At 36.0% G+C, this 26,479-nt stretch overlaps 1 protein-coding gene across 2 annotated transcripts in view; it reads right to left on the minus strand.

The window, feature by feature from the left end:
• LOC115212897 (sorting nexin-6) overlaps positions 1–26,479 on the minus strand; it is a 77,447-nt gene that overhangs the window by 26,330 nt on the left and 24,638 nt on the right. For both annotated transcript variants that reach the window (XM_036504127.1, XM_029781696.2), the window contains exon 3: positions 4,899–5,003. In XM_036504127.1, coding sequence (XP_036360020.1) covers positions 4,899–5,003 — 105 coding nt within the window. The remainder of the gene's footprint in view (positions 1–4,898; positions 5,004–26,479) is intronic.

Here is a 26,479-nt window from a genome sequence, read left to right on the forward strand (position 1 = left end):
CATACTACCAAAAACATTAGACATTTCCTTCTTATCATGGCAAACCAATTTATCTACGGTTTTCAATAACAAACAAAGCACCAGCTAATTCAGAGTTCAGCAAGAAACTCAATGCAATAATAATACATTATTCATAATTACATCAGAGATTTCTCGTAGATTAAGAGAAAAAAACAAACATTTCTAATCTATCAATGTACAACCACAACAATGGCTGGATATGAACAGAAATTAACTAGAATTATTTATCTATTTATTTAGAAATGTCTTAGAAATTCTTAATATCAACATTTTATTGATAGTAGCTATAGGTTCATAAAAATTTATATCAACCGTTTATAAGAAAAAACAGAAGTGGGCCAGCAGAGACATTGGATCATTAGGCCCCTTTAGTGTTGTCAAGGAAAGTTACCTCTCTAATGCTAGTAGTAAATAAAAAAAAAAGCAGCCAGTACACTCAGTAAAGTGGTTGATATTAAGAAATTCATCCAGCTATAAGAAACCAAGTCAAAAACGAGACATGAGCAATATGAAGTTATTTGGGCTATCTAGCTGAATAGTAACTCTAAATATGAGCTAACTCCAACTGTGACAGCCTGTCTGACTCATGGAAAGTAGACACAAAACGAGATGATGCACAAGTTATGCTATAGTCAATGTTGATAGCTAATCTTCTATAGTAAAGTGTTAGATGTAACACAATTAAAAGATTAAACAAACAAAAGTTTAAATTATCTAATGAGAACAATAAAAAGCCAGGGTTGTAAATGGCACTTAATTATTGGGTGCCAAAGTGCCGACCATAATTAGGTTTGATTGTTATTAACGGAAAAAGATAGCTTCTTATTCACTGTAATTTGGGAGATAAAATTGAAAGCTATCTGTTGCCTAGACATTTGATATTTCCTTCTTTGTTAATGCATACCAATTGTAAACATTTTTTTAAAATCATACAGCTTTACATTCCCTAAAAGAATATATTTTTAATTGATATTTTTTTTTAAACATATCAAGTCTTTATAACCTTTGGTCTGATATAATCTAAATGTCTAACTCTTGTCTGCCGATCATAAATTTAGAGGCAAGGTGCCATACAATGCACCTAATTGAAATATGTCCGACATTCATGCCAACATTAACTATGTCATCTAATATTCAATAAGTTACTCTTGCTCTCTCGTTCAATCAATACAACAATTTATAAGATGTGCTAGACAAAGCACAGAGAGTAATTTTTTTTTCTGTTCCTTAATACAAGACTAAATCATAAAAATTTGCAAATTTGCCTTTCTCATAAAGTTCCCTCGTTTTTTGGTTAAATTGAACTGAATTCACATTAAATCAAAATAAAACTGAAGATATTAGTAACATTTATGAATAAAATCATTCACTTCACACAGAAAAAAATACTACCAGAATTGCTGTGATGTGAAGCAAACTGTCAGAGACAACCATGAAGTAGGTTAGTACTAAAACTAGATATATATGAAAGACTTAGTAAATAAAAATTACAGGTATAAGGAAAAAAACAAAAAATAAAAAAAGATCAGAACAAAATTCCTAAAAACAACTTATTTTAAATGTTATGATCCTTAATAAAGCCATGTACTGCAGTTGAAAAAGTTCAAAAACAAGAACGTTTTTGATGAGTTCTCTTCTGATGTCTGACCTTATTTAGTTGCACAGTCCTGATAGGAATTAATGCTATGAAGGAAATGTCACAGTTCTTTAAACAGAACAAGTGGAATTATATCAAAAGGTCAAATATGAGAGAGAGAGAGAGAGAGAGAGAGAGAGAAGGACTAGGTGAAAAGGAAAAGAGGTGGGGAAGTTAGAGATTGAATTTAGTCTGGTCTTTAGACTGATTTTAAAACCACTAAAATTGAACTGAAGAACATTTTTTTTTCCAAATTACAAAACCAACAACTTGATCTAAAGCTATAATTCAACACTCTTGGGAATTTAAGATTAAATACAATTAAACCAGATAATTTTGTGTCATGCTCCAAAAATTAAAATTGAGGAACATTTTATATGACTGAAAACTTATATAACCAAAGGTTTTACCCTATACTTATCTAGATAAACATCATTGTCATTTAACAACCACTTTCCATGCTTATATGGGCTGGACAACACAAAAGATAAGCTTATGTAAACAAAAAAAACTGGGTGAGCTTCCTCTATTTTCAGTTAGAGCCAAACAAAATAGTTCACACAGAGGAGAAATAGAGATGCAAGAATGGCACTGCTGGGTGAACACCATCCTGTTTTGGGGCAAGTGTGAGATTCTACAGATTTTGCTTTTTGCTGAAACAGCTGTGGTGCAGCATGAACAATTGCAGGAAAAATCCATGGTCTGAATGCTTGCAACCAGCAAACTCTTTTGACAGAACCAATGAACCAGCTGATTTGATAGGCCTAATTCCATCGGCTTCCTTTTTAGAGAGATTTGATACAAACACATTAATTATAGTATTATAAAACAATTTTGTTAATTTTCCTTACTTTCCGCTCACAGGGCATTGGTCAAACTGAGGATACAGAAGGCATTGACTAAGATGCCATCACAGAGGGATCAATGCAGAAACCACATGGTCGCAAAGCTAATTTCTTAATCCCATACCAAAGATCACACACAAATTATTTTTGAAATCATCATAGAAAATTCAATTGTTGCATGGGATAACACATTGAACATTCAAAAATGCACAAAGAGTGTTAATTTAACTTAAACAGGCGTAGGAGTGGCTGTGTGGTAAGTTGCTTGCTTACGATCCACATGGTTCCGGGTTCAGTCCCACTGCGTGGCACCTTGGGCAAGTGCCTTCTACTATAGCCTCGGGCCGACCAAAGCCTTGTGAGTGGATTTGGTAGACAGAAACTGAAAGAAGCCCGTCGTATATATGTATATATGTATGTGTGTGTATATGTTTGTGTGTCTGTGTTTGTCCCCCCAACATCGCTTGACAACCAATGCTGATGTGATTACATCCCCGTAACTTAGCGGTTCGGTAAAAGGAGCCCGATAGAATAAGTACTAGGCTTACAATGAATAAGTCCTGGGGTCGATTTGCTCGACTAAAGGCGGTGCTCCAGCATGGCCACAGTCAAATGACTGAAACAAGTAAAAGAGTAAAAGAGTATCTATTATTTGGTATCAAAATTTTTTGTTACCCAACTGTGACCTGGTCAGAATTATGTCAGTAACAAGGGTGAGTTGGCACAATGAAAACTTTGATACTAAATAATGTTTGAGTGAAGTAAACAGCTTTTGTAATGGCTGTTATGTATCTTCCATGTGGTAATCGTTTTAGTTTCAACAGAGTCTCGGATCAAATCACTTGCCTGACAAATACACCTCAAAAAAAATCATAGGAAACTGTTTTATTGAAATTAATTCCAACATACTTCATTTACATAACATCCTGCCCCATACAACCAAAAAGCAAAATTTTCTCTTAAATAGATTTGTTGAAAATTTTTTCTATTTAAAATTATTGAAGAATGTCTACTGCAATAAAAGTTCTTGGAAGAAAATAATTTCAAAGGTTTTTTTTATTTTTCTTGCAAAAATATAATAATATATAGTTCACATATATGAATGCCAAGTCTGATATTGATTTTTCAGAAAATCAAAGATCATAGATGAATAAATCTCTATTGTTAAACAATGGAGAAAATGAACTACCAAACTTATTTCAATTTTTTTTTTTTTTTTCAGCAAATTTATCCTAACAACATCATAATCTCCCACTAAATGTAAAATCAGTCAATCTTAATGTTTCTCGTGTTTTTGCAAACAAATTTGAAGTTATCATGATATTAAGTCCTTATTAATAGATGAATAAAATATGATCAAAAATTGATTTTTTTTCCCTCCTTGTAATATAACTTATCTTTCATCTCTTTATCATCATATTTATATATCCATATTTTCTAGCATTTTACAGGCATTATTGTGTAATTGAGAAGTTCACTTCCCAAGTGCATAGCTTTCAATCCTACATTGTGACATCTTGGACAAAATGACCCCAAAATGATCAAAGCTTTGTGAATAGTGGATTTTGGTAGACAGATTCTGATGTGTGGTGGGGGCGTGCATATGCAAGGTGTAGTTGTAAACAAGTATTACTATCATACAAGCAGTGTCCTTCTTACCTAATCTTATGTGAATAGATGACCAAACATGGGGAAATATTACTTTGCTTAGAAACAGGTGAAGGCTGGTGATAGGAAGTGCATCTGTTTGTATAAAAATCTGACTCTTGCAAGCATAGAAAAGTGAACATTGAAATGATGATGATATCAGTTAAAATTTTCTTTTCATCTAACAGTATATTGTTTTTGGTTAACACTTATTCTACATTACACTGATGTGAAATAAAATGATTTTGAATTCCCAATAATCAATTAGGATGAAAATTATGTTAGAATTCTTGTGAGTTCAATAAGTTATCTAAAATACTAAGTATGCCATTTTCCTAAGGCTTCAGTATATTCTTACTAACCAACTAACTCTGATAGTGTGATGTATATTAATATGCAATAATTCATTTTAGTATTTTTCTTCAGTTAAGATTTTACCAGTCAGTACCTGAAGCCATCTTTTTTCATAAATATCTGATATTTTATGCAGTAATTTTTATTGATTTAATGTAGTTGATATATAAAAAAAAACAAAACAGTTACATAACTTGTTCTTTAGAAATGTGCAACAATAATTTTTTTCCCCTTTTCTTTTCAAAGTAATATCGATTATAAGAGATATAAACTCATGTTAAAAACTGAAGAACCATTGATTCATGAAAGAAAACAATGGGTATATTTTAATAGTTCACTTTAGGAAAATAAACATAACATTCTCATTTTGAAAAATCAAAATACTTCAGACTTACCTTTGTATGGACAGTAAACTTTACTTTGTCTCTTTCACTAAGAGCATCTGAAATATCAACAACAAGGGACGAGTCTGTGGATAAATCAACTGTTTCTGAACGGCTCTGAAATAAAAAATAAACTCAACTTACTACATAATTTAATATTAATACGTGGTTTTTTTCCTTTTACAATTATATAAAGACAACCAAACATTAACTGAAGGATCACTTCTTTTTTACAAGGAAAAGGATTAATAGTAACTTGAGAGTTTTGCCATTTCTTTGCTTCAATAGACTGACCAATTAATCAAGTACATGACAAAATCTTGAAGTTACTCAAAACCTTTTCCTTGTATGAATATATGTGTGTATACACACACACATATATATATATATATATATAAGAGTAAAGGGTAAAGATCCCCTTCGATCATGAATAACCATAGGACTGCACCTGGAAAGTTCCCCTCCAAGGCACAAGTCTGAGTGAAGCTGCTTATGGAAGACCAGCATCCACCCATGCATACCAGCCTCCCCTCTCCATGCCATCAAAGTCAACTAAGTAAACGGCAAAGGCCAATACAGCTTGGCACTAGTGATGTTGTAACTCATTTCTACAGCTGAGTGAACTGGAGCAACATGAAATAAAGTGTCTTGCTCAATCAATAACACAACACACAGCCTTAACTAGGAATTAAACTCATTACCTCATGGTTCTAAATCCAATGCTCTAACCATTGAGCCATGCACCTAAACACACAAACAGATATATATTGACAGAATAGTATTGACAGTGGATTTGAAGTTTTGGCCAGCTAGGTCATCATTGGACTGTAATTACAGTTCAATGATGGCTTGGCTGGTTGAAATGTTGAAGTAAAAAGCACCCACTACACTCTCGGAGTGGTTGGCGTTAGGAAGGGCAACCAGCTGTAGAAACACTGCCAGATCAGACTGGAGCCTGGTGCAGCCTCCTGGCTTCCCAGACACCGGTCTAACCATCCAACCTGTGCTAGCATGGAGAACGGACGTTAAACGATGATGATGATGATGATGATGATCATCATCATCATTTAACGTCCGCTTTCCATGCTAGCATGGGTTGGACGGTTCAACTGGGGTCTGGGGAGCCCGAAGGCTGCACCAGGCCAGTCAGATCTGGCAGTGTTTCTACAGCTGGATGCCCTTCCTAACGCCAACCACACCAAGAGTGTAGTGGGTGATTTTATGTGCCACCGACACAGGTGCCAGACGAGGCTGGCGAACGGCCACACTCGGATGGTGTTTTTTATGTGCCACCGACACAGGTGCCAGACGAGGCTGGCAGACAGCCACGCTCGGATGGTGTTTTTATGTGCCACCGACACAGGTGCCAGATGAGGCTGGCGAACGGCCACGATCGGATGGTGTTTGTTACGTGCCCACAGCACGGAGGCCAGTCGATGCGGTACTGGCTACGGCCACGTTCGGATGGTTTTCTTGTGTGCCACCGGCACTGGTACCACAAAGATACAAATTCCATTGATGTTCATCTATTTTGATTTGATTTGTTTTGATTTGATTTGATTTGATTTTGGATGATGATATATATAGGGTTGGCCAAAAAGTCTGTTCAGTTTTTGCTGACACTAGACTTCAAGCACTCTAATAAGTAGCTAACTTCAGACTGTCCCTTGTATATGCACACTCATTATATACTTGACACTTCAACATAATTAATAACTTGCAACTAGACAGGTATTTTATGTGCTTTTACTCACCTTGAAAACAGAGAACCAAAAGAAACATTATCAACACCTCATACCTTTTTATTTTGAAGATAAGAAAGTAACCCAAGCCAGCCACTATGTATGGAGAAGATACTGTTATGGAGAATGTGTACCAGAAGTGGTTTGCAAGATTTTGATCAGGAAATTTTTCAGCTCAAGGGATATTTTGCTCTGAGATTAACAGCAACAAAATGAAGGACTTAGTCAACACCAAACCCCACTATATGACCAGGATGATCACAGATAGTCTCCAAATATCCAAATTAAGTGTTGAAAACTATCTGCATCAATTTAGTTACATCAGCAGGCTTAATGATTGGGTCCACATCAACTGAATGAAGCGAACCTCACCCAACAGATTCCCATCTGTGATTTGTTGCAAAAACAACGAAAAATTATCCTTTTTTGAAGAGAATGGTAACGGGGAATGAAAAATGAATCTTCTATAACAATGTGAAGCTTAAAAGATCATGGGAAAAGTGTGGCAGACCACAACAAACAACCTCCAAAGCAGGATTTCACCCCCCCACCCAAAAAAAAACGTAATGCTTTCAATTTGGAGGGATTGGAAGGGTGTTGTCTTTTATGAGCTTCCTCCCAAAGTCAGGACCATCAGTTCAGATGTGCACTGTGACCAACTGGAAAATTAAATGCAGCAATCCACCAGATGTGTCCAGTACTTGCTAATCATAAAGGCATGGTCTTTCATCATGACAATGCCAAACAGAACATTTCTTTGCATACATGGCAGTAATTACTGGGACTTGGCTGCCTTCAAATTTCCACCTGTGTCAGTGTCTTCAAAATTTACTGAATGGACAGACTGTCAACTATGAAGAGGATATAAAAATTTATCTGGAAGAATTTTTTGCCAGTAAAGACAGGAAATTCTATGAGCAGGGAATAATGGATCGGCCCACAAGACAACAGAAGATAAATCAACAAAATGGTAATCATATCACTGATTGAATATACTGCTTTGTGCTTAAAACTTATGCATTATCTTCACTTAAAAAAACAACAATGGACGTTTTGGTCAACCCAACATAATAGGGAGGAAGTTTGTTGGTTACCAGACTTTCTTAGCCTGGGGTAACTGGAACTACCATAGTTAATATAGAGTGTATAAACCTACAGGTTCATTGTGGTAATAGCGGACGTAGAACAGAATACATGCACTGGAAATGAATTTGATAGAAAAATAAAAGCTACATGTGATTTTATTTTTTAATCTGCATTAAGTTATGCAGTGATGCCTGGTAGTTCCAACTGTAATGGTTTCAATTACTACCAGATGAATTAAGATACCAACAAATATCAGAATTCAAAATAAAAAAATCATTCAAATTGATCCATAACGCAAGTGAATGAAAAAAAAAGTTTCTAAACTTAAATATTATTAATGGCTCTATCTTTCCCATTAAGAGGTAAATTCATCATAATCACCATCATTGCTTAACATTCGCATTCCAAATGGGACAAATTATAAATATTAAATCCAGTTCATAACAGTGTAAAGAAACATTAGGTACAAACCTAATGACATGTTACGTCTGAGAAAGAAAAAAATATGCATATATTAATTATGCATTATAGATAATATTTAGCTATTATAATAATTTAAGTTTCTAAATTGTAGACATAATCATTTAAAATGTATTTACTATTTACTTCCTGTTCAGCAGCAGCAAACAAGTAGATAGAAATTGAATTCCGACATTTTATTCTCATGAGTTGGAAGTGTCTACAAGTACAGTAGAATATTATTCCTCACAATTTTGTCTGTAACATACAATAATATATCAGAGATCACCACTTGCTGCCATATTGTCCCAGATCTATTTCAAACAGGGGTACCCTCATAGTTAACTCACCATACAGCAAGTGATTGTCTGCTGGTAGTAACCAATCTCTAAGAGAACCAGACAACCAGAAGGCTAGTAGTCCCTCTAATGTTGTTGGCACTGAGTTATGCTCCAAGCCAAAACAACTTAAATTCAAATGACCAAACCTAGGTGAAATAGGTTATCATATGACAGTAATGACTCACAATAATAAAACATTTTAAAAACTGACAGGCAGTATTTAGCTTCAGACTAGAAACCTACAACTGTCCTGACACCATTTGTTCATTAGATCCACACTGTGGTTCTAACTGCTTTAAACAGCTTACTTTATAAGATATCAGATCAAATCGAAAATGGTGTCTGTCAAGCAGTCAATATTATTTATAACATTTTTCTGGCAACAGCTGCAGCAACACTGGTACATCAGTAATTGTTCTCTGGGTCTACATTAGCAATGTAGAAAGAAGACCATGGCAGTATGAACAGTCAGCCCTCCATATTAACCTGTCCAGACCTGTACATTGAAGAACACACTTTAGAATCCAAATCCAGTCTTTCAAGACTAATGAACACTAATACAATCACTGTTCCTTTACACAAGCACATACAATGCATATGACAGCTGCATTCTAAATTGGCTTACTGACTGCCTTTTATATGGCAGATCCTAAGGACATACAGTATCTTTTGTGCAAAGAAAAGTTTTGTTATCAGCACAAACAACAACTGTCTAAGCATACCTGTTCCTTCTTATTCAAATTATTACACTCTCACCACAGCTATCTTCAGAATTTGTCAATTTATAGAAATCCTACTTTACTTCTATCAGGTAACAAATGCAGTTTTAGATTTTGTTTCAAGATTACCACAGAAGCTCTTGGTTCCAGACATCTCATTGTACCTTTTGGGTATTAATCATTTATACAAAGTATCTACCAATTCTCTTACACTGATCTAAGTCTTTTCCCAATATCAAAAGAATAAGACGAATTTGCTTAAGTTGCAAGCCAATCACAATCCCACAAAAGAATAGAATCTCAGACCTCATTAATTGGATAGCAGCTTCTTAACCATCTCGCCATGCAGCATCCACATATTATAAAGTAATAAAATATAAAATACCTAACAGTAACACATCTCTTCACAAAATCAAAAACTGGACAAGGCACACAATATTGACACACACTAAGTAAAACGGTGGTATATCTACACCACTAGTTTGCTTGAGCCAGTTAAAGCAAGTGAACATTAAGTTAAAAATAAGAGCCACTGTTTCTTCAATTTACATACAAACATATTCTGAACTGTATCTTTACAATAAGATACAGGAGTGGCTGTGTGGTAAATAGCTTGCTTACCAACCACATGGTCCCAGGTTCAGTCCCACAGTGTGGCACCTTGGGCAAGTGTCTTCTACTATAGCCTCGGGCCAACCAAAGCCTTGTGAGTGGATTTGGTAGATGGAAACTGAAAGAAGCCTGTCATATATATGTATATATATGTATGTGTTTGTGTATCTGTGTTTGTCCTCCCCCAACATCGCTTGACAACCGATGCTGGTGTGTATATGTCCCCGTAACTTAGCGGTTCGGCAAAAGAGACCAATAGAATAAGTACTAGGCTTACAAAGAATAAGACCTGGGGTCGATTTGCTCGACTAAAAGGCGGTGCTCCAGCATGGCTGCAGTCAAATGACTGAAACAAGTAAAAGGGTAAAAGAATAACATCAAATTAAATCAAAGGGTACTTCTTTGTGAAGACAGTGGCCTTTCATAAGAGAAAGATATAGGTAGTGATACCTGTAAATTGCTGGCATTGGTTTTCATGAAGCTAACCGTTAGAAATTAAGTGAACTCAAATACTTGTGCCACCAGAATAGTAGCATAGTTCTTTTGATCAAACTTCTAACCAAATGAATCGTAACTACCACTTTGAATATGTCAAAGGCTACAAAGTCATCTAAATCAACAATATACCTAGAGCAACTTAAAAAAGATTTTATATCATCATCATTGTTTGACCGCGGTCGAGACAATGGAATTTATTATGCTACGCCAGACTTCACGGTCCATCATAGCATTACGGAGGTCCTGTTGCTGGATGCCTGTATCCCTGGAGATTACATCAGGGTAGGAGAGTGTGCGCCCTCTGGTATCACGAGCAGATGGCTTCCAGAGGAGAAGAGTAGAAATTACCTCGTTTTCAGCTCTACAACAATGTCCAGCAAACTGGACTCTTCTACCTTTCACAAGAGATGATACAGGTGGTAGTTTCCCATATATTTGTACTTTGGTTGGATGACGCTTCCACGAGAGATTCTAAACATGATTTTCCCCTCAGATTTTATATAATTAGGAAATATAGAGGAGTACTTAAGAGAAGCAAAGAATAGCTGAATATTTATCCACTTTCTTCATACATATACATTTCCTTTCACTTGTTTTAGACATTAGACTATGGTTAGTCATGTTGGGGCATTGCCTTGAAAGGTTTAATCAATCAAATGACCCAAGCAGCCAATTTTTTAATCTAGTACTTATCCATTTATTCTATTAATCTTTTCTTGCCAAACTGTTAAGTTATAGGGACATAATCCAACATCGTCAAACAGTGAGGGACAAGCACAAAAATGCACACACACGTGACAGAATTCCATACAGTTCCCATTTGAGAAATCCAATCACAATACATTGGTCACCCAGAGCTATAGTAGAAGACATTTGCTTAAGGTACTATGCAGTTGGACTGAACCTGCAACCACATGGCTGCAAAGTGAACTTCTTAATCACACAGCTATCAAACTCTTCAGAAATTCATACAAATCCATAAATCATCATCGTTTAACGTCCGCTTTCCATGCTAGCATGGGTTGGACAATTTGACTGAGGACTGGCAAACCAGATGGCTTCGCAAGGCTCCAATCTGATCTGGCAGAGTTTCTACAGCTGGATGCCCTTCCTAACGCCAAAATAAGGCTTTGAAATATCTTTACATTTTTTCGTACACCACTGTTAAAACAGTAAACAATTCCAGATATAAATGCTATTGTCAAAGAGCTAATATGAAACTGTAGTCTCCAAAGTATATTAAAATATTGAAATATTGGCTTTCATCTATGAGCCACCTACTTTCAAGACAGTATTGTTGTAGACAAAATTAGTAGCTTTCAGCTTGTCTGATTTTCTGTGAGAGACTGTTTCAGTATGATTTTCTAACATATTAGAATATAGTTCTGAAAATTGATTTAGGTACTTTAAAAATAAAAAAAGAATTAATATAAGAGCATTTTTGTTTTTTTAAAGTAAAATTTGTAAGAAATAGATAGGTATGAGTGAGTATTAGAAACCTGCAGTTATAAAACTATTTTTCAATAAAAAGAAGACAGAAATAAACTATATACTTGCTCTTAAATGAATAACATATTTTGCTCAGACTTTGTATTTGTTATAGATTATGTTATAAAGTTTGTGGGACTGATAGACAGAATTTCTACAGAGACCTAAGTATATGTGTGAATGTTTACACGCTGCATCCTGAGATGAAAAAACTGAGCAAAAGACTGAATGTTGTATTAGAATTCCTCGCCAACTAATCAATCCTCTAGTTCTTCACTTTGAAAAACATGTGGAATAAAAAAAATCCCTTACTTGAAAAGCAGATAAAGGTTAACAACAGAAAGGCATCTAACCATAAAACAATGTCCAATAAGTATTCATCCAATCCATGCGAGCACAGAAGAATGGATGTAAAAATGAACCAATAAATAAATCTTATGTTTAGAAAACAATAAGGACAAGCTTCATAAGGTTTTTAGTTTACTCAAATATGACATTTGGTTTATATTAATCAATAATATTGATTAAAACTAAATGCTGTATGTATTGTCCATGAAGTAGTTCACATATAGAAAACAATTTGTGTGGAGAACTATCAGTGAATGTGAGCTGAGCTAGAATGCAACTAAACAAAATAACCGTGGAGATATTCAACACTTTGAAAATAAGGTTATAAAAATCTTGCCAGATTAGACACATATCTGTATAACAAATTTCCCAAAGACAACAGCTGCACATTGATATTTGTCAACTTGTGAAGCTAAATCATTATTTAAGCTAAATCATTTACATTTAGCTGCAACTTGAAAGACTAAATTCCCTCTCAAATACAGCTTACATAATTTCAACTGTGTTATTTAAACTTTTAACAGACGTTTCTGGATTGTTCAAATTATCAATGTGTACAACACCTATGCTATCTTACAGCAACACCAACAATTAATAATGCATTAACTACCACTATTGCTGCTATTTTCTATGTTATTCTGCAACACATGGTGGATGAGTTCTATCAAGATGACATACATGTTATAACCACTTTCTTTTTAGGGATGCACTGCCAAAATAATGCAGTTCACAGAGGATAAAAATACCAATCATTTGTTTGTTTTAAAGTTTTATTACATCCCCAATGAAAATTAACACCTTTTTTTTACCACTGAACCTCACTCCTGCTAGGAATGGCAACATGCATCTAAACGGGACAGACAGTTGCTTATTTGAGGTAGGTTTTCAGTTGTTAGCAAAAATGCTAATCAAGTGAGGTTGTTAATTGCAGCATGAAACATGGGGCTAAGTTAATCTGTCTCTTCCAGTAGCTTAACCCTTTTGATACCAACCTGCCTGAAACCGCCTCTGGCTCCGTAATACAAATGTCGTTTTCAAAAGATCTGAATTAAAATCTTCCACCAAATCTTAGTCACAATTTGTTCCTAACACTAGCTTAATGATGACTACATTATTTTAATAATTCTTTGTTATATTTAAAATTAATTGAAAGAAACACAGAGTATCTCAACAGAAATATGGTAATGAAAGGGTTAATCCTCATTACAATCTAATATATGTTTATCCATTCTAGCCTAGGTTGTATAGACCTGTTGTCTAACTCTTACTCTGATATTTATCTGTAAGGTCCAATATTTTCAGTCTGATTTCAATAATTACTGCACAAATATTCCTTGGCCTGTCTCTCGTGTGTGTCTTCACAATGATACTGCTTAAACAGGTAACATTTATGCAGCACAGAAACAAAATATCCAGCAGTGGCTTGGTGTGTGAAGATGTGCATTAAAGTACCTTACTTAAACACAAGAGCTAGCATTAAAAAGAGCGGACTACTTCAACTAACATAACACTCTTATAAAAGTATGCTACATATTTTGGAAGTTCACTTTCTATGATAGTGTAGATATTATTATACTGACTGAAGGCAACATAGAATTATTGACATTTATTTTGTGGCCATAAATTGCCATGGCACTACCATCATTTTTATATCCAGTTTCCATATTTGCATAAGCAAGACAAAACGTCTCGAGGTAGTATACTATGGCTGGATTCTTTTCCTGATATTAACATTTGTTTTCAAGTAAGGTACATTCATTTGCCAAAGCAAATACATATGTATACATACATATAATGGTCTTACATAGTTTTCTCTCAGCCAAATTTTACTCACAAGACACTGGTCAACTCAAGGCTAAAACAGAATACAATTATCCAAGGTGCCACATAGTTGGCTTGAACCTGAAACTCATGTAGCTGTGAGGTGAACTTAACAATACAGTCATGTCTACAACTATGTAACAAACACATACATTTACATTCACAAAGCCTATAACCTTCTCCTTAAAAAGATTTTCCCCTATGCAAAATCTAAAATTAAACCCAACTAGTATAAACTTTAAATGAAAAACTATAAAACATAACAAAGAAAACTACTTTCTGAAGATTTATAGAGCATATCCATTTAGTTATGAGCGCCAATTTGAACAAGGAGATTTAAACAGTCAAAGTTCAGAAGCCAGAAAAGTACACAAATTTAAATATTATAGGTATGTGTCACTAATAAATAAGCTTATCTGGGTTAGTCAAAAGCAGAAATAGATCCTTGCACATTAAACTCACTGTAATGAAAACCACAATTACAATGTTTGATCAGACAGGCTAGGTAACAGAAAAAGCTAAGCCTTTAACCACTGTCAAATATTTTAGTTGAAACATTTCAGAAGTAACATCAGATAGTTTTGTTACTTAACTCAGAGATTAGCTTTTCAGCAAACTCTTCACATCAGAGTATTTGTGCGCTTAAAGTTTACTAAGGTGACAAACAATAGTTAACAATCAACTCATAATATGACCTATATTTTTGTATAAGTTTTTAATATTGTTGTAGTTATGTATCTCCAATCAATTCCAATCAAGCAGATCTATAGCATAGATTTTACTGATCATATATTTGGGAGTGGTTCAAAGAACCACAAGCCATGCTTCATTTAGTCTTGCCCAACATACTACAATGTTTCATTGTTTGAGGTGAAATATAGCAAATTATTGTTTAGCACCAGGTCAGCTCTGCTCGAGCAAACTATTTCACTTCAAATAGACATGACTCTCTCTCTCTCTCTCTCTCTTTTACTTGTTTCAGTCATTTGACTGTGGCCATGCTGGAGCACCACCTTTTAGTCGAGCAAATCGACCCCAGGACTTATTCTTTGTAAGCCTAGTACTTATTCTATCGGTCTCTTTTGCCGAACCGCTAAGTTACGGGGACGTAAACACACCAGCATTGGTTGTCAAGCGATGTTGCGGGGGACAAACACAGACACACAAACACACATATATATATACATATATACAAATATACGACAGGCTTCTTTCAGTTTCCGTCTACCAAATCCACTCACAAGGCTTTGGTCAGCCCGAGGCTATAGTAGAAGACACTTACCCAAGGTGCCACGCAGTGGGAATGAACCTGGAACCATGTGGTTGGTAAGCAAGCTACTTACCACACAGCCACTCCTACGCCTATGACTACTTTTTTTTTTATAAGATGATAGGATGTTAAGTTAAAAGAAATTTGGCTGCTATTACAAACACACATAGGCACCCTCATTAGCAAGCTTTACATGTTACTTCTCTATTCTGCTGTTCTGTCTGTACTTCTGAGAACAACAGGATCAAAAGTGAAGAAAAAGTAATTGATGTAGTGATTTTGATCCATTTGTTGTCCATTTTCTAATAATTAATTCCGTCTGTAGATTCGTATATAAACTAATAAGATTTCAATATTTTTGTGATAAACTGGAAAGCATATTTGAATAGAAAAAAAAAATTAATTATTTAAGTTACATAAAAGGATTCTACAGACTAGAAATCTTAATCCAAATGTATATCATTTCATTCTTACATTCACATTTTTTAAGTTGGCAAGGGCTGAACAACACTTACTGAGGCAGTAATCTGTAAGCCATATACACTTTTTTTGCAACTATTTGTTTTCAAGTAAAGTATTTGCTACACTGGTCTTCCTATGTTGAAACCAATAAAACTGCCAATCACAAACACATCATCATTTTACTCAAGGTCATTGTGAAGACATGGAAAAAAAAAAAAATTCACATATGCATAGGAGGGAGTGGCTGTATGGTAAATAGCTTGCTTACCAACTACATGGTTCCGGGTTCAGTCCCACTGCATGGCACCTTGGGCAAGTGTCTTCTACTATAGCCTCGAGCCGACCAAAGCCTTTTGAGTGGATTTGGTAGACGGAAACTGAAAGAAGCTTGTCGTATATGTTTGTCTTCCCCCAACATCGCTTGACAACCGATGCTGGTGTGTTTACGTCCCCGTAACTTAGCAGTTCAGTAAAATAGACCGATAGAATAAGTACTAGGCTTACAAAGAATAAGTCCTGGGGTCGATTTGCTCGACTAAAGGCGGTGCTCCAGCATGGTCACAGTCAAATGACTGAAATGAGTATGCACACACATGTACATACATACATTGTGTGTGTGTGTGTGTGTGTGTATATAATATAGAAGACAGATTTGGTAATCAATGTTTTATAGGACATACACTTGTTTCATCAAAATGCTGAAATAATTACATAACAGTTGTAGAAACATTATACAATCTTGCACTTCACTTCAGAGTCCCACTGTTAGGTAATTATTCCAGGATTTTGCTGAAAAACACGTCCTATAAATCACTGAATAGTATACTGTTTTTCTATATACTATTTGGCTCATATTCTGCATGCTAGTCTAACCCAAAGTTTTAGTCGCATATCTGCTTACTTCACTTCTTTGCTTCATGCTCTTGCTTGATGGGGCAGGAGTCATTCCAAGTTAGTGACCCCAGAGGCATCGTTATGCATAGAGCTGACCAGATCCACCAGTCCCGTACCAGACCCTCTGCACCCTCCAAGATCTCTGAAGATCTTAATCACATTCAGTCATTTGAAGTGGGGTCTATCATGAGGCCTCTTCCAGCATGCAGCTGCTGTTTTGAATGAGAGCAGAGTGTGTGTGTACACACACACACACACACACACAAACATGACGGGCTCTTATAGTTTCCTTCTACCAAATTTAACTCATAACCCATTGGTTGACCTGAGGCTATAGTAAACATTTGTCCAATGTGCCACTCAGGGGGTGAAACCCAAAACCACACAACCATATCTGCAGCTTATTTATGTGCAAAATTTATAAAACAGATTCTAATATTTAACATTGTCTGCATATTTACACAATATTCTAAGCCCATATCACATTAATAGGTCTAAAACTTTTGTCATGGTTTCATCACATACCCTGGTATACATGTTATTAGGTAAACAACTTGATGTTCTACAAGAGCAGGCTTCATTTGACATTCCAACCAAGCCCATGAAATGGAGATACAAAATATAATTTACAGCTTAATATTTCAATCTAGAGTTGTTCATAAAAGAATTTCTTCTTCTGATAGCCTGACTGATTAGATGTAAAAAAAATATATAAAAAAAACCCACCAAAATTACAGCATCATCAAGTTCTTGTTCCAATCATCAAATATATATTTCAGTAATAATTTTTTACCCACCTCCAGTGATGAGGTCAATGACTGTTCCAGATTATCAAATAAAATTCATTATTCTTAAAGCAGATTATTTCATATATTAAATTAACATTTGAAATAACATTTAACCCAAAGTCTGACTTGTGAGCTTTGAAATTGGAAATAATCATCATCATCATTTAACATCAGTTTTCCATGTTAGTATGGGTTGGATGGTTTGACTGAGGTCTGGAGAGCCAGCAGCTGCACTAGGCTCCAATCTGATCTGGAAATGATTCTACAGCTGGATGTCCTTCCTAGCACCAACCACTCCAAGAGTATAGTGTGTGCTTTTTATGTGCCACTGACACAGAAGCCAGTCAGGCGGGCCTGGCAACAATCACATTTGGATGGTGCTTTTTACGTGCCACCAGCACGGGAACCAGTCAGGGGTACTGGCATTGGTCACGATGGACTTTCCAGTCCATCTAATGGGCTTCTAGTCTTTCCATCAACCTAATTTTCCTCATAAGACTATGGCAGGTGTGTTGTGTAGTGGGACTGAACCAAGAATCTCATGATTAAGAAGAAAACTTCATAAAAAACTTGGCTACATGCCCATATATAGATGTTAGTTCTTGTTTTTACGTTGACCTTTTCATGTTGGCAATGATTGGACAAAACTAGTCGAGGCAGATTTTCTATAGCTAGATTCTCTTCCTGTTGCTAACACTTTACCCATTTCCAAGTATGGTTATTCTACTGGTCTTATCAAAAGCTGAAACTATATTACTTTTGCTTACTGAGGACTGTAAAAAAAAAAAACCATGTCTTTACACTGTGTTAAAGAGGACATGTAAAATGGCATTCACACATACACATTCATTTGATATATATGAGGTGTCATATAATGCATATGAATGAAGATAGTTACCTCAAGAGGTGCTGATCTCTAGCTGAAGAAGGCATAGACCCAGGAAGACGTGGGACGAAGTGATGATAAAGGATCTTCAAAAGTTGGGCCTCACAGAAGGAATAACAGGGGACCACGACTCCTGGCCGCATGCTGTGCTTGAGAAGACAGGTCAAGCTAAGTAAAATTATGGTTGTCCTTGCATACAGGCATGTCCCCTGCATCCATCCCTATCTGAGCATTCCTAATCTTGCAGGCTTATGGGTGCCGGTGCCACATAAAAGTACCCATGCTGATGCTGCTTACAAGCACCCAGAATTCTGTATAGTGGTTGGCATTAGAAAGGGTATCCAGCTGTAGAAATCATACCAAAAACAGACATGGAGTCTGGGCAGCTCTTTAGCTGGCCAGCTCCCATCAAATCATCCAACCCATGCCAGCATGGAAAAATAGATGTTAAATGATATACATTATATATATATATATATATATATAATTTAACATCTGTTATACTATTATATATATATATATATCATCATCATCGTTTAGCGTCCGTTTTCCATGCTAGCATGGGTTGGACGGTTCTACTGGGGTCTGTGAAGCCAGAAGGCTTCATCAGGCCCAGTCAAATCTGGCAGTGTTTCTACGGCTGGATGCCCTTCCTAACGCCAACCACTCCGTGAGTGTAGTGGGTGCTTTTTACGTGCCACCCGCACTGGTGCCAGACAGAGCTGGCAAACGGCCACGAACGGATGGTGCTTTTTATGTGCCACCGGCACGAGGGCCAGGCGAGGCTGGCAACGGACACGAAACGGGGCGGTGCTGGCAACGGTCGCGAAACGGAAAGTTCTCTAACATGCCACCGGCACTGGTAACACATCTGCAATTTCCATTGATCGATTTCAATTCTGATCCTCACTTGCCTCAACGGGTCTTCACAAGTAGAGTTTCGACATGCCACCGGCACTGGTAACACATCCGCAATTTCCATTGATCGATTTCGATTCTGATCCTCACTTGCCTCAACACGTCTTCACAAGTAGAGTTTTGTGTCCCAAAAAGGGAAGGTATGCATACGTAGGCTGGCTCCATCCCATGTAGAAGGCCACGGGTTATGGACTCACTTGTCCTGCCGGGTCTTCTCGCGCACAGCACACTTCCAGAGGTCTCGGTCTCTAGTCATTTCCTCAGTGAGACCTAAAGTTCGAAGGTCGTGCTTCACCACCTCGTCCCAGGTTTTCCTGGGTCTGCCTCTTCCACAGGTTCCCTCAACCGCTAGGGTGTGGCACTTTTTCACACAACTATCTTCATCCATTCTCGCCACATGACCATACCAGCGCAAACGTCTCTCTTGCACACCACAACTGATGCTTCTTAGGTCCAGCTTTTCTCTCAAGGTACTTACACTCTGCCGAATGTGAGTACCGGCATTACACATCCATCGGAGCATACTGGCTTCATTTCTTGCGAGCTTACGCATATCCTCAGCAGTCACGGCCCATGTTTCACTGCCATGTAGCATGGCTATATATATATATATATATATATATATAATTTAACATCTGTTATACTATTATATATATATATATATATATACATACATATATATATACATACATACACACACCCATCTAAAATGGATTTCTTCTCAGTTTGTGTGGATCAAGTCGTCCAATCACAGGACATTGGTTGATTTGATGCTATAGTAGAAGACCCTGCCCAAGATGTAATGCAGTGGGACCAAACCTGAAACTACATGGCTGCAAATACACACACAGGACAGAGACAGGCTTAAATTGTTACACGCTGGTAAAAAAAATTAACAAAAACAATATACACACAGCATATCTAAATCTTAAGCTATTGACTTGTGATTTTTAGCATTAAACAGTTGATAAATTGTTATCTGTGTGACTTGATGTTACAAAAGATTAGTGACAAAAGTTCATAATCAGGAAAACTTCTGAGAGACTATAGGATGGGGTAGTGGTGGTGGCAACTCTGAAAAACCACTGCACTTTAACTTCAGGTGACAGTTTGAGAATTAGATTAAGCTACTTGATTTCAATATAAGCAACCAACCAATAGAAAACAAAAAGGCAATAAGTTATTCCATTTCAAATGTGACAAATAATGGTTGAATACATTTAGGTATTTCTGAATTCCTTTGGTCTGAAATTCTTTACATAAGGTTGAATGCCTATATTTAAGCTATAATGTACAACACCAAAACAATAAGATAATTGCAATGGCTGAAGAGGAATGATCAATTTGTCAGTAGATCTTCTATGCTATGATAACATTGATTTAGTCTGCAGAATATTATCTCATCAATTTCCAAATTCTCATAAACTATCATAGCTTTCTATTTCTTCCATTAAATACAAAATTACAATACTGTTTACACACAAACCAACAAAGTGCAGCTGCTCAACCTTCTAGAAATAGTAGCTAAACTGCCCTCAAATCTCACCCTACTGTCTTAGAAAGAGAACGATCTTAAAGAGTTTAGTTCTTGCAATACAAAAAGGGATGATCACAGCTTGAACACCTAATTTTAAGTCTGCCAGGGCAGAGATTAGGCTAAACAACTTTTTACCTAGTGTGTCCAAATTTTCAAAGTTTAACCTAATCTATTCTAGAATCTGTAAAGTTATTACTTTCACAACTACATCAGAAGTTGATATCAGATAATAGGAGGAAGCTAAGTTGTCAGGATTTACAAATTTGTAAAGAAAAAAATTTGAGAGAACGGAATTAGGTCATTTTTAAAGACTGTTCATTCACTCTAACACAAAAAACTGACATTGAAAGGTGTGTGAAGAATAAGGTGGCTAGCTATAGAAATCCAGGTATTTTCAATTGTTGCAATAGTATAAATGGTAAAAGAACACTGCAAACCATGGTATTTACTCTGACAGAGTCAATCTAGCATATATGACCTACAGAGCTATGTAGCTCAGTAACTGATTTGTTTATCAACAGGAATTTTACAGCAATATTGATTTCCTTCAACTATCCTCGAAAAACATTATGAAGGGCACTGAATTGAAGTCAGTCGATATATTGCTATTTCTTTAACAATCTTAAAGGAATTGAAATACAGAATTATGAAGTGGGGAGGGAGTGTTAAACAAGCATTTTGATCATCTTACTGAGGAGATAATTTCTCAGGATAATAGGTCTCACGAAAGAGATTACAAACAATCAAGTCAAAACATGATACACTGTACAGCAGAGTAGACAAACTCCACATGGAAAAGCTAATGTTAAAATGGTGGTGGTGACATGCATTTTACTGAGACATTGCTCTCAAAGTTACATAAGCTCAGAGTGAGAATTTTACCTGTGCTAAAAACAAAAAAGTTCCTTTCTCCAATGAAAAAGAAGACTATATGAAGCATATATAAGAAGTTTAACGTTATATAGTAGCAAAAAGAGCTGTTCTTGCAAAGGATTTGGAACAAATGGTGAAGAAATAGCACTGGCATGATGGATGCGTAATGATAGTTTTCATAAAAGTTAATGCAAGTGAAATGAAAACGCAATACTTTGCTATTATTTCTTGTTAACATCACTCAGTCAAGAGGAAAAATATTCATGACCTGAGCCATCTTAATGACACAAGCCCACGGGGCAGTTGCCTGGAGTTCCCACGAGTCGAGGGGCCCACCGCCAATTTATGTACACTGTGGTATGCTGTCAAAAAATACTATAGGTCCGAATGCTTTGGGCCCTATAATGCTGTTAAGACAGTCCTCTTCATAACTCTTCGCAAATACTCTAAGTAAAGAAAGTTCTAAACACTCAACTAAAGGCATCCAAAGGCTTTGTTATTAAATCAGATTAAATATACCACCCAAACTTAAACAAGCAGTGTTCCACTCACCTACTTTTGAACTTAATATCTCATCATACTTTCCAAGCCAATAAGTACCTAAATGTGATTGCCTGATCCAATAGTAGCCAAATTTCCCTCAAACTATATCCTACATCTTAAAAAAGAAAGGACACATTGGGTAATGTTATCGTATATACACTATGTTTGAACAAGACAGGATGGTCACAACTAATACCTATTTCTTTATTACCCACAAGGGGCTAAACACAGAGGGGACAAACAAGGACAGACATAGGGATTAAGTCGATTACATCGACCCAGTGCGTAACTGGTACTTAATTTATCGACCCCGAAAGGATGAAAGGCAAAGTCGACCTCGGCGGAATTTGAACTCACAACGTAACACAGACGAAATACCGCTAAGCATTTCACCCGGCATGCTAACGTTTCTGCCAGCTCACCATCACAACTAATACCATTTGATCACAGGACTTCAGTAGCAGAGCTAGGCAACATCGATGACCATCTCTACAATGTCTCACTTCACACTCTTCAAATCCTGTGTTAAACACTTCACTTACTAGAATTCAACTCTTTTCCTGCCTTCATTTTTCAAACAGATATCTACTTACAGACATTTAAGCAGGAATTGTAACAGATAAGCAATTAGAATCATAACCATATAATGGATGTGATTTCCCTGTTCTGGGGAAAAGTTTTGGGACAATTCAATGCTTAGTATGAGATCAGGAAGATGAGTAAAACCTAAAGAAAAAAGAAAAGCTGATATGTCAATTTTAGATAAGGACTATACAGAGTAGGTATATCCAAAATTAATTATAGAAATAAACACACACACCAAAAAAGGATGGTTAAACAGGATGAGATTTGTTGTTGTTTAGTCCCAAGTTGACCAATGAAAGTCATTCCAAACATCCAAACCATTTTATTTTCAGGAACAGTGTACTCAGGCTCCATTCTCTGAGGTGATCTTTTTTAAATCAATACAATATAGGTTGAAGTGAATGTGGCTGTTATTTCTAGCATATCAAGCATCAATGTTCAGACTCTCTCCTTTGCTTCAGTATACAAGCTGTATTGTGGTACAATTGTCCCAAACCTCTTTCCCTTTGACCACTTACAAATCCTTCAAGACAGGTGGTAAAGAAGGAGAAAGGTGCTTCAAACTAGAGACCTTGCTCAAATGCTTGCAACAGCGAAATCCATTAAAGGACCCAAGGTGCCAAGTGATGGTATTAAACCAGGTGAAAGATTAAGGCTAAAACTAGGTAGGTCAAGGTAGGATTTTAATTCAAAATGCAAAGTGCCAGAACAAACTCCAAAAGACATCTGGTGAGACATTCTTACAGTTCCATCTAAAAGGGTGACAAGCAGAGCTAACATCATCAGAATTTGAATTCAAAGCACAGAAGAGGCATTCTAACCAACACTAACAACTCTGTTATATCACTTGATCTGGTATAAGTTTATGTCCTTGACTTGTGATGTGTGTTGCTGCTGAATGAGATCAAGATAAGTTTTCATGATTCAAAGGTCTCAGTTCATGGAGTGAGTGAAGGTTTAATGAGATGTATCAAAGTTGCTTGCAGATGAAAACTATATGTAAAAAGCAAGGAAAGAGAGTTTGCTAATTGATATGAGTAAATGCATAACATGTAATAACACCAAAAGCCTGTTAATGTACAAAAAGGAAATTTAAAGAGATGATTAGCCTCAAAGTTAAGAGGTAAGATAGAGTTGAAAATACCTACAGCAATTAGTAGGTATTAGGTAGAGGGGACAACAAATCTGCCATGAGGTTCATGAAAGCTCAACTGATGTCAAGTTGTTTGTCGAAGTTCATAAGAACTCTAATGTGTAACATGGGAGAGAAAACCACTGATGGATCTCAATTTACAAAATTCATCCCGATGGTCACCGAGTAGGAATATAGATTAAGTAGGTGTACAACATGAAAAGTTAGCAAGAGTAGGTCTTCTTCAGTAAAGGACATAAGAAAATGGTTACAGATTTTAATAAAGACAAGAATCCCTGTGTTTAAATCCTTCAAATGTTATCACAGGGTAGACTTTAGCAACCAAAGTTGCTGAACTGGATAGACAGAGAAGAGTGTGAATTCAAGAGAAGTTTAATTTTGCATGAAACAGTTTGGTTTACAGAGGTAGTATATACAAACGTGTGTATGAGAATATGGAGACAACATGGGCATTGAGTGTAATAGTTTCAATTACAGAGATATTGTATACAAAGTTAATGGGTAGAGATGTGGAGTAGAGTTTTGGATTGGAGGGAAAGATAGTTTGTTTTTGTCTTTCCTTTTAAGTATTGTGTTTCATACAACAGAAATTGCAATTTCATCTTTTACTTGTTTCAGTCATTTAACAGCAGCCCTACTGGAGCACTGCCTTAAAGAGTTTAGTTTAACAAAACTCCAGCACATTAAATTTGGTGCTCATTCTAATGGTTTTCTTTTCTTGGATCACTGTGATGGGGACATAAGTTTCCCACAGCTTCCATCTACCAAATTCACTCACAAGATCGACCTGGTGCTATAACAGAACACTATGTGGAATTTTTTTTTCCCCAAAATTCCAATTTTTTTTTTCTTAGCATTTTTGCACACACCAATTCCATAAGCTTTACCACTGTCATGAAGTATGGGATGACTAATTCCAAACTCTGCTTTAAATTGGCAGGCTGAAGGAGCTTTAAAAATTTGAAAATCTTAAGTACAAAATGTACTAAGGCAATTGTAGACATTTGAGATGTTGCAATAAACCCAGAGCATCAATTCTTTGAGTTCGGTGTTCAGTAAACAAAATCATGCATGAATTAGGCAATTAGTTTTCATCTGACAAAAGCTAAATAAAATCTTAAAAAGGAAAACCGAAAATTTTAATTTGGGCAACCCATAAATCAAGCTTAATCGATGAATCTCCAAAACAAAACAAATTTTTTAAAAAAACATAGCATGGAGGATACCAAGTCATCATCCTAACCATATAACGATGAAAGAATTTTCGTTACAAGGGGGCGTTGCAAAGAAATATCGTCGTTTCAACTTTCACTCAAGTCATTCTATGTGTGTGTGTTTCACACACGAACGTGCCTGTATGTATATTGATCAGAATGGGACCATCAGTATAGTATGCGTAGACGAAACAAATGCTAACCAATAAATCGAATCCTAATCAAATTCTAAATTACATTCTCCGACAGCTGTACAGGTTTTATTATTTATAATAGTCTTAAGACAATGGCGAATTCTTGTTAATAACCAATTAAGAACTAAAAGGAAAGAGCATCAAACCGGAAAAGATTTGAAGAGCAGGTTACTGGGTTACGCCCACCGGATTGATACAAATATTCGTAATAAACTCTAGTATAACTTTCGAAGGAAGGACTTAATAAAAAAAAAAATCACTAAAGCCGAAATAAAAATCTACTTCTGAAAGAAGTAGTAATGGCTTTTCGTTGTTAGTTTTCCCGAAAGAGAAAATCGGGTGACAGCAACCACCTTATGATTTTGTTCGTCATTTTCGTGTAACTGAGGAGAAGTAAAAACTAACATTTTGAATGAAGTCTTTTGTCAGAGAAAAAGATAATTGAAATTATATTTACGGGGAAATATGTAGCACACAAGGAAATATAAAATCATTTATAAAATTCAGCGAAATTATGCCTAACAAAATATTTCTTTATAACTTGAGAAACAAAATATTCTCGTGTATGACCGTTTTACTCACAATAAGTCTCACACTCTTTCAATAACCCATACAATTGAGTGACCACAGGATGTCGGCATACATCTAAAGCACGAGTTCTTTAATCGTAGACCCGATCCGATACAGCAAACATATGATCAAAAGCGTTCCGGTCCTGCATGTCGTGTATCAAATAATGAACTAAGCACTGTATTTTCCCATGTGTCTTTTCTATCATAGTAGGATATGAACAAGATTTTATTGCCGTTCCTAGCAAATCAATCGACCACAAAGCGGGCCTCTCTTTGGCTCTAAGAGTATCTTTACAGATATCTATAAGACCAATTTTACTCAATAATTCAATTACTTAAAAACTTCGATATTTACAAGGAAAAAATCTCCGATTTTTTCGAAAATCGCACTGTTATTTAAATTACATATTGAAGTGAATAATGAGCAATAAAGAATATTTAATATACGTAACGGGAGTTGAGAATTTGGAGGACCAAGAAACGATTACTCGCAACAAATAACTGTTTTTGTATCATGAAGTATAACTTACAAACACGAAGATATCACCGTGAACTCAATTACTTAATCGGGGTGTCACAAACAAGTCAAC

This window comes from Octopus sinensis, linkage group LG6 (assembly GCF_006345805.1).
Source record: "Octopus sinensis linkage group LG6, ASM634580v1, whole genome shotgun sequence".
Classification (NCBI taxonomy): domain Eukaryota; kingdom Metazoa; phylum Mollusca; class Cephalopoda; order Octopoda; family Octopodidae; genus Octopus; species Octopus sinensis.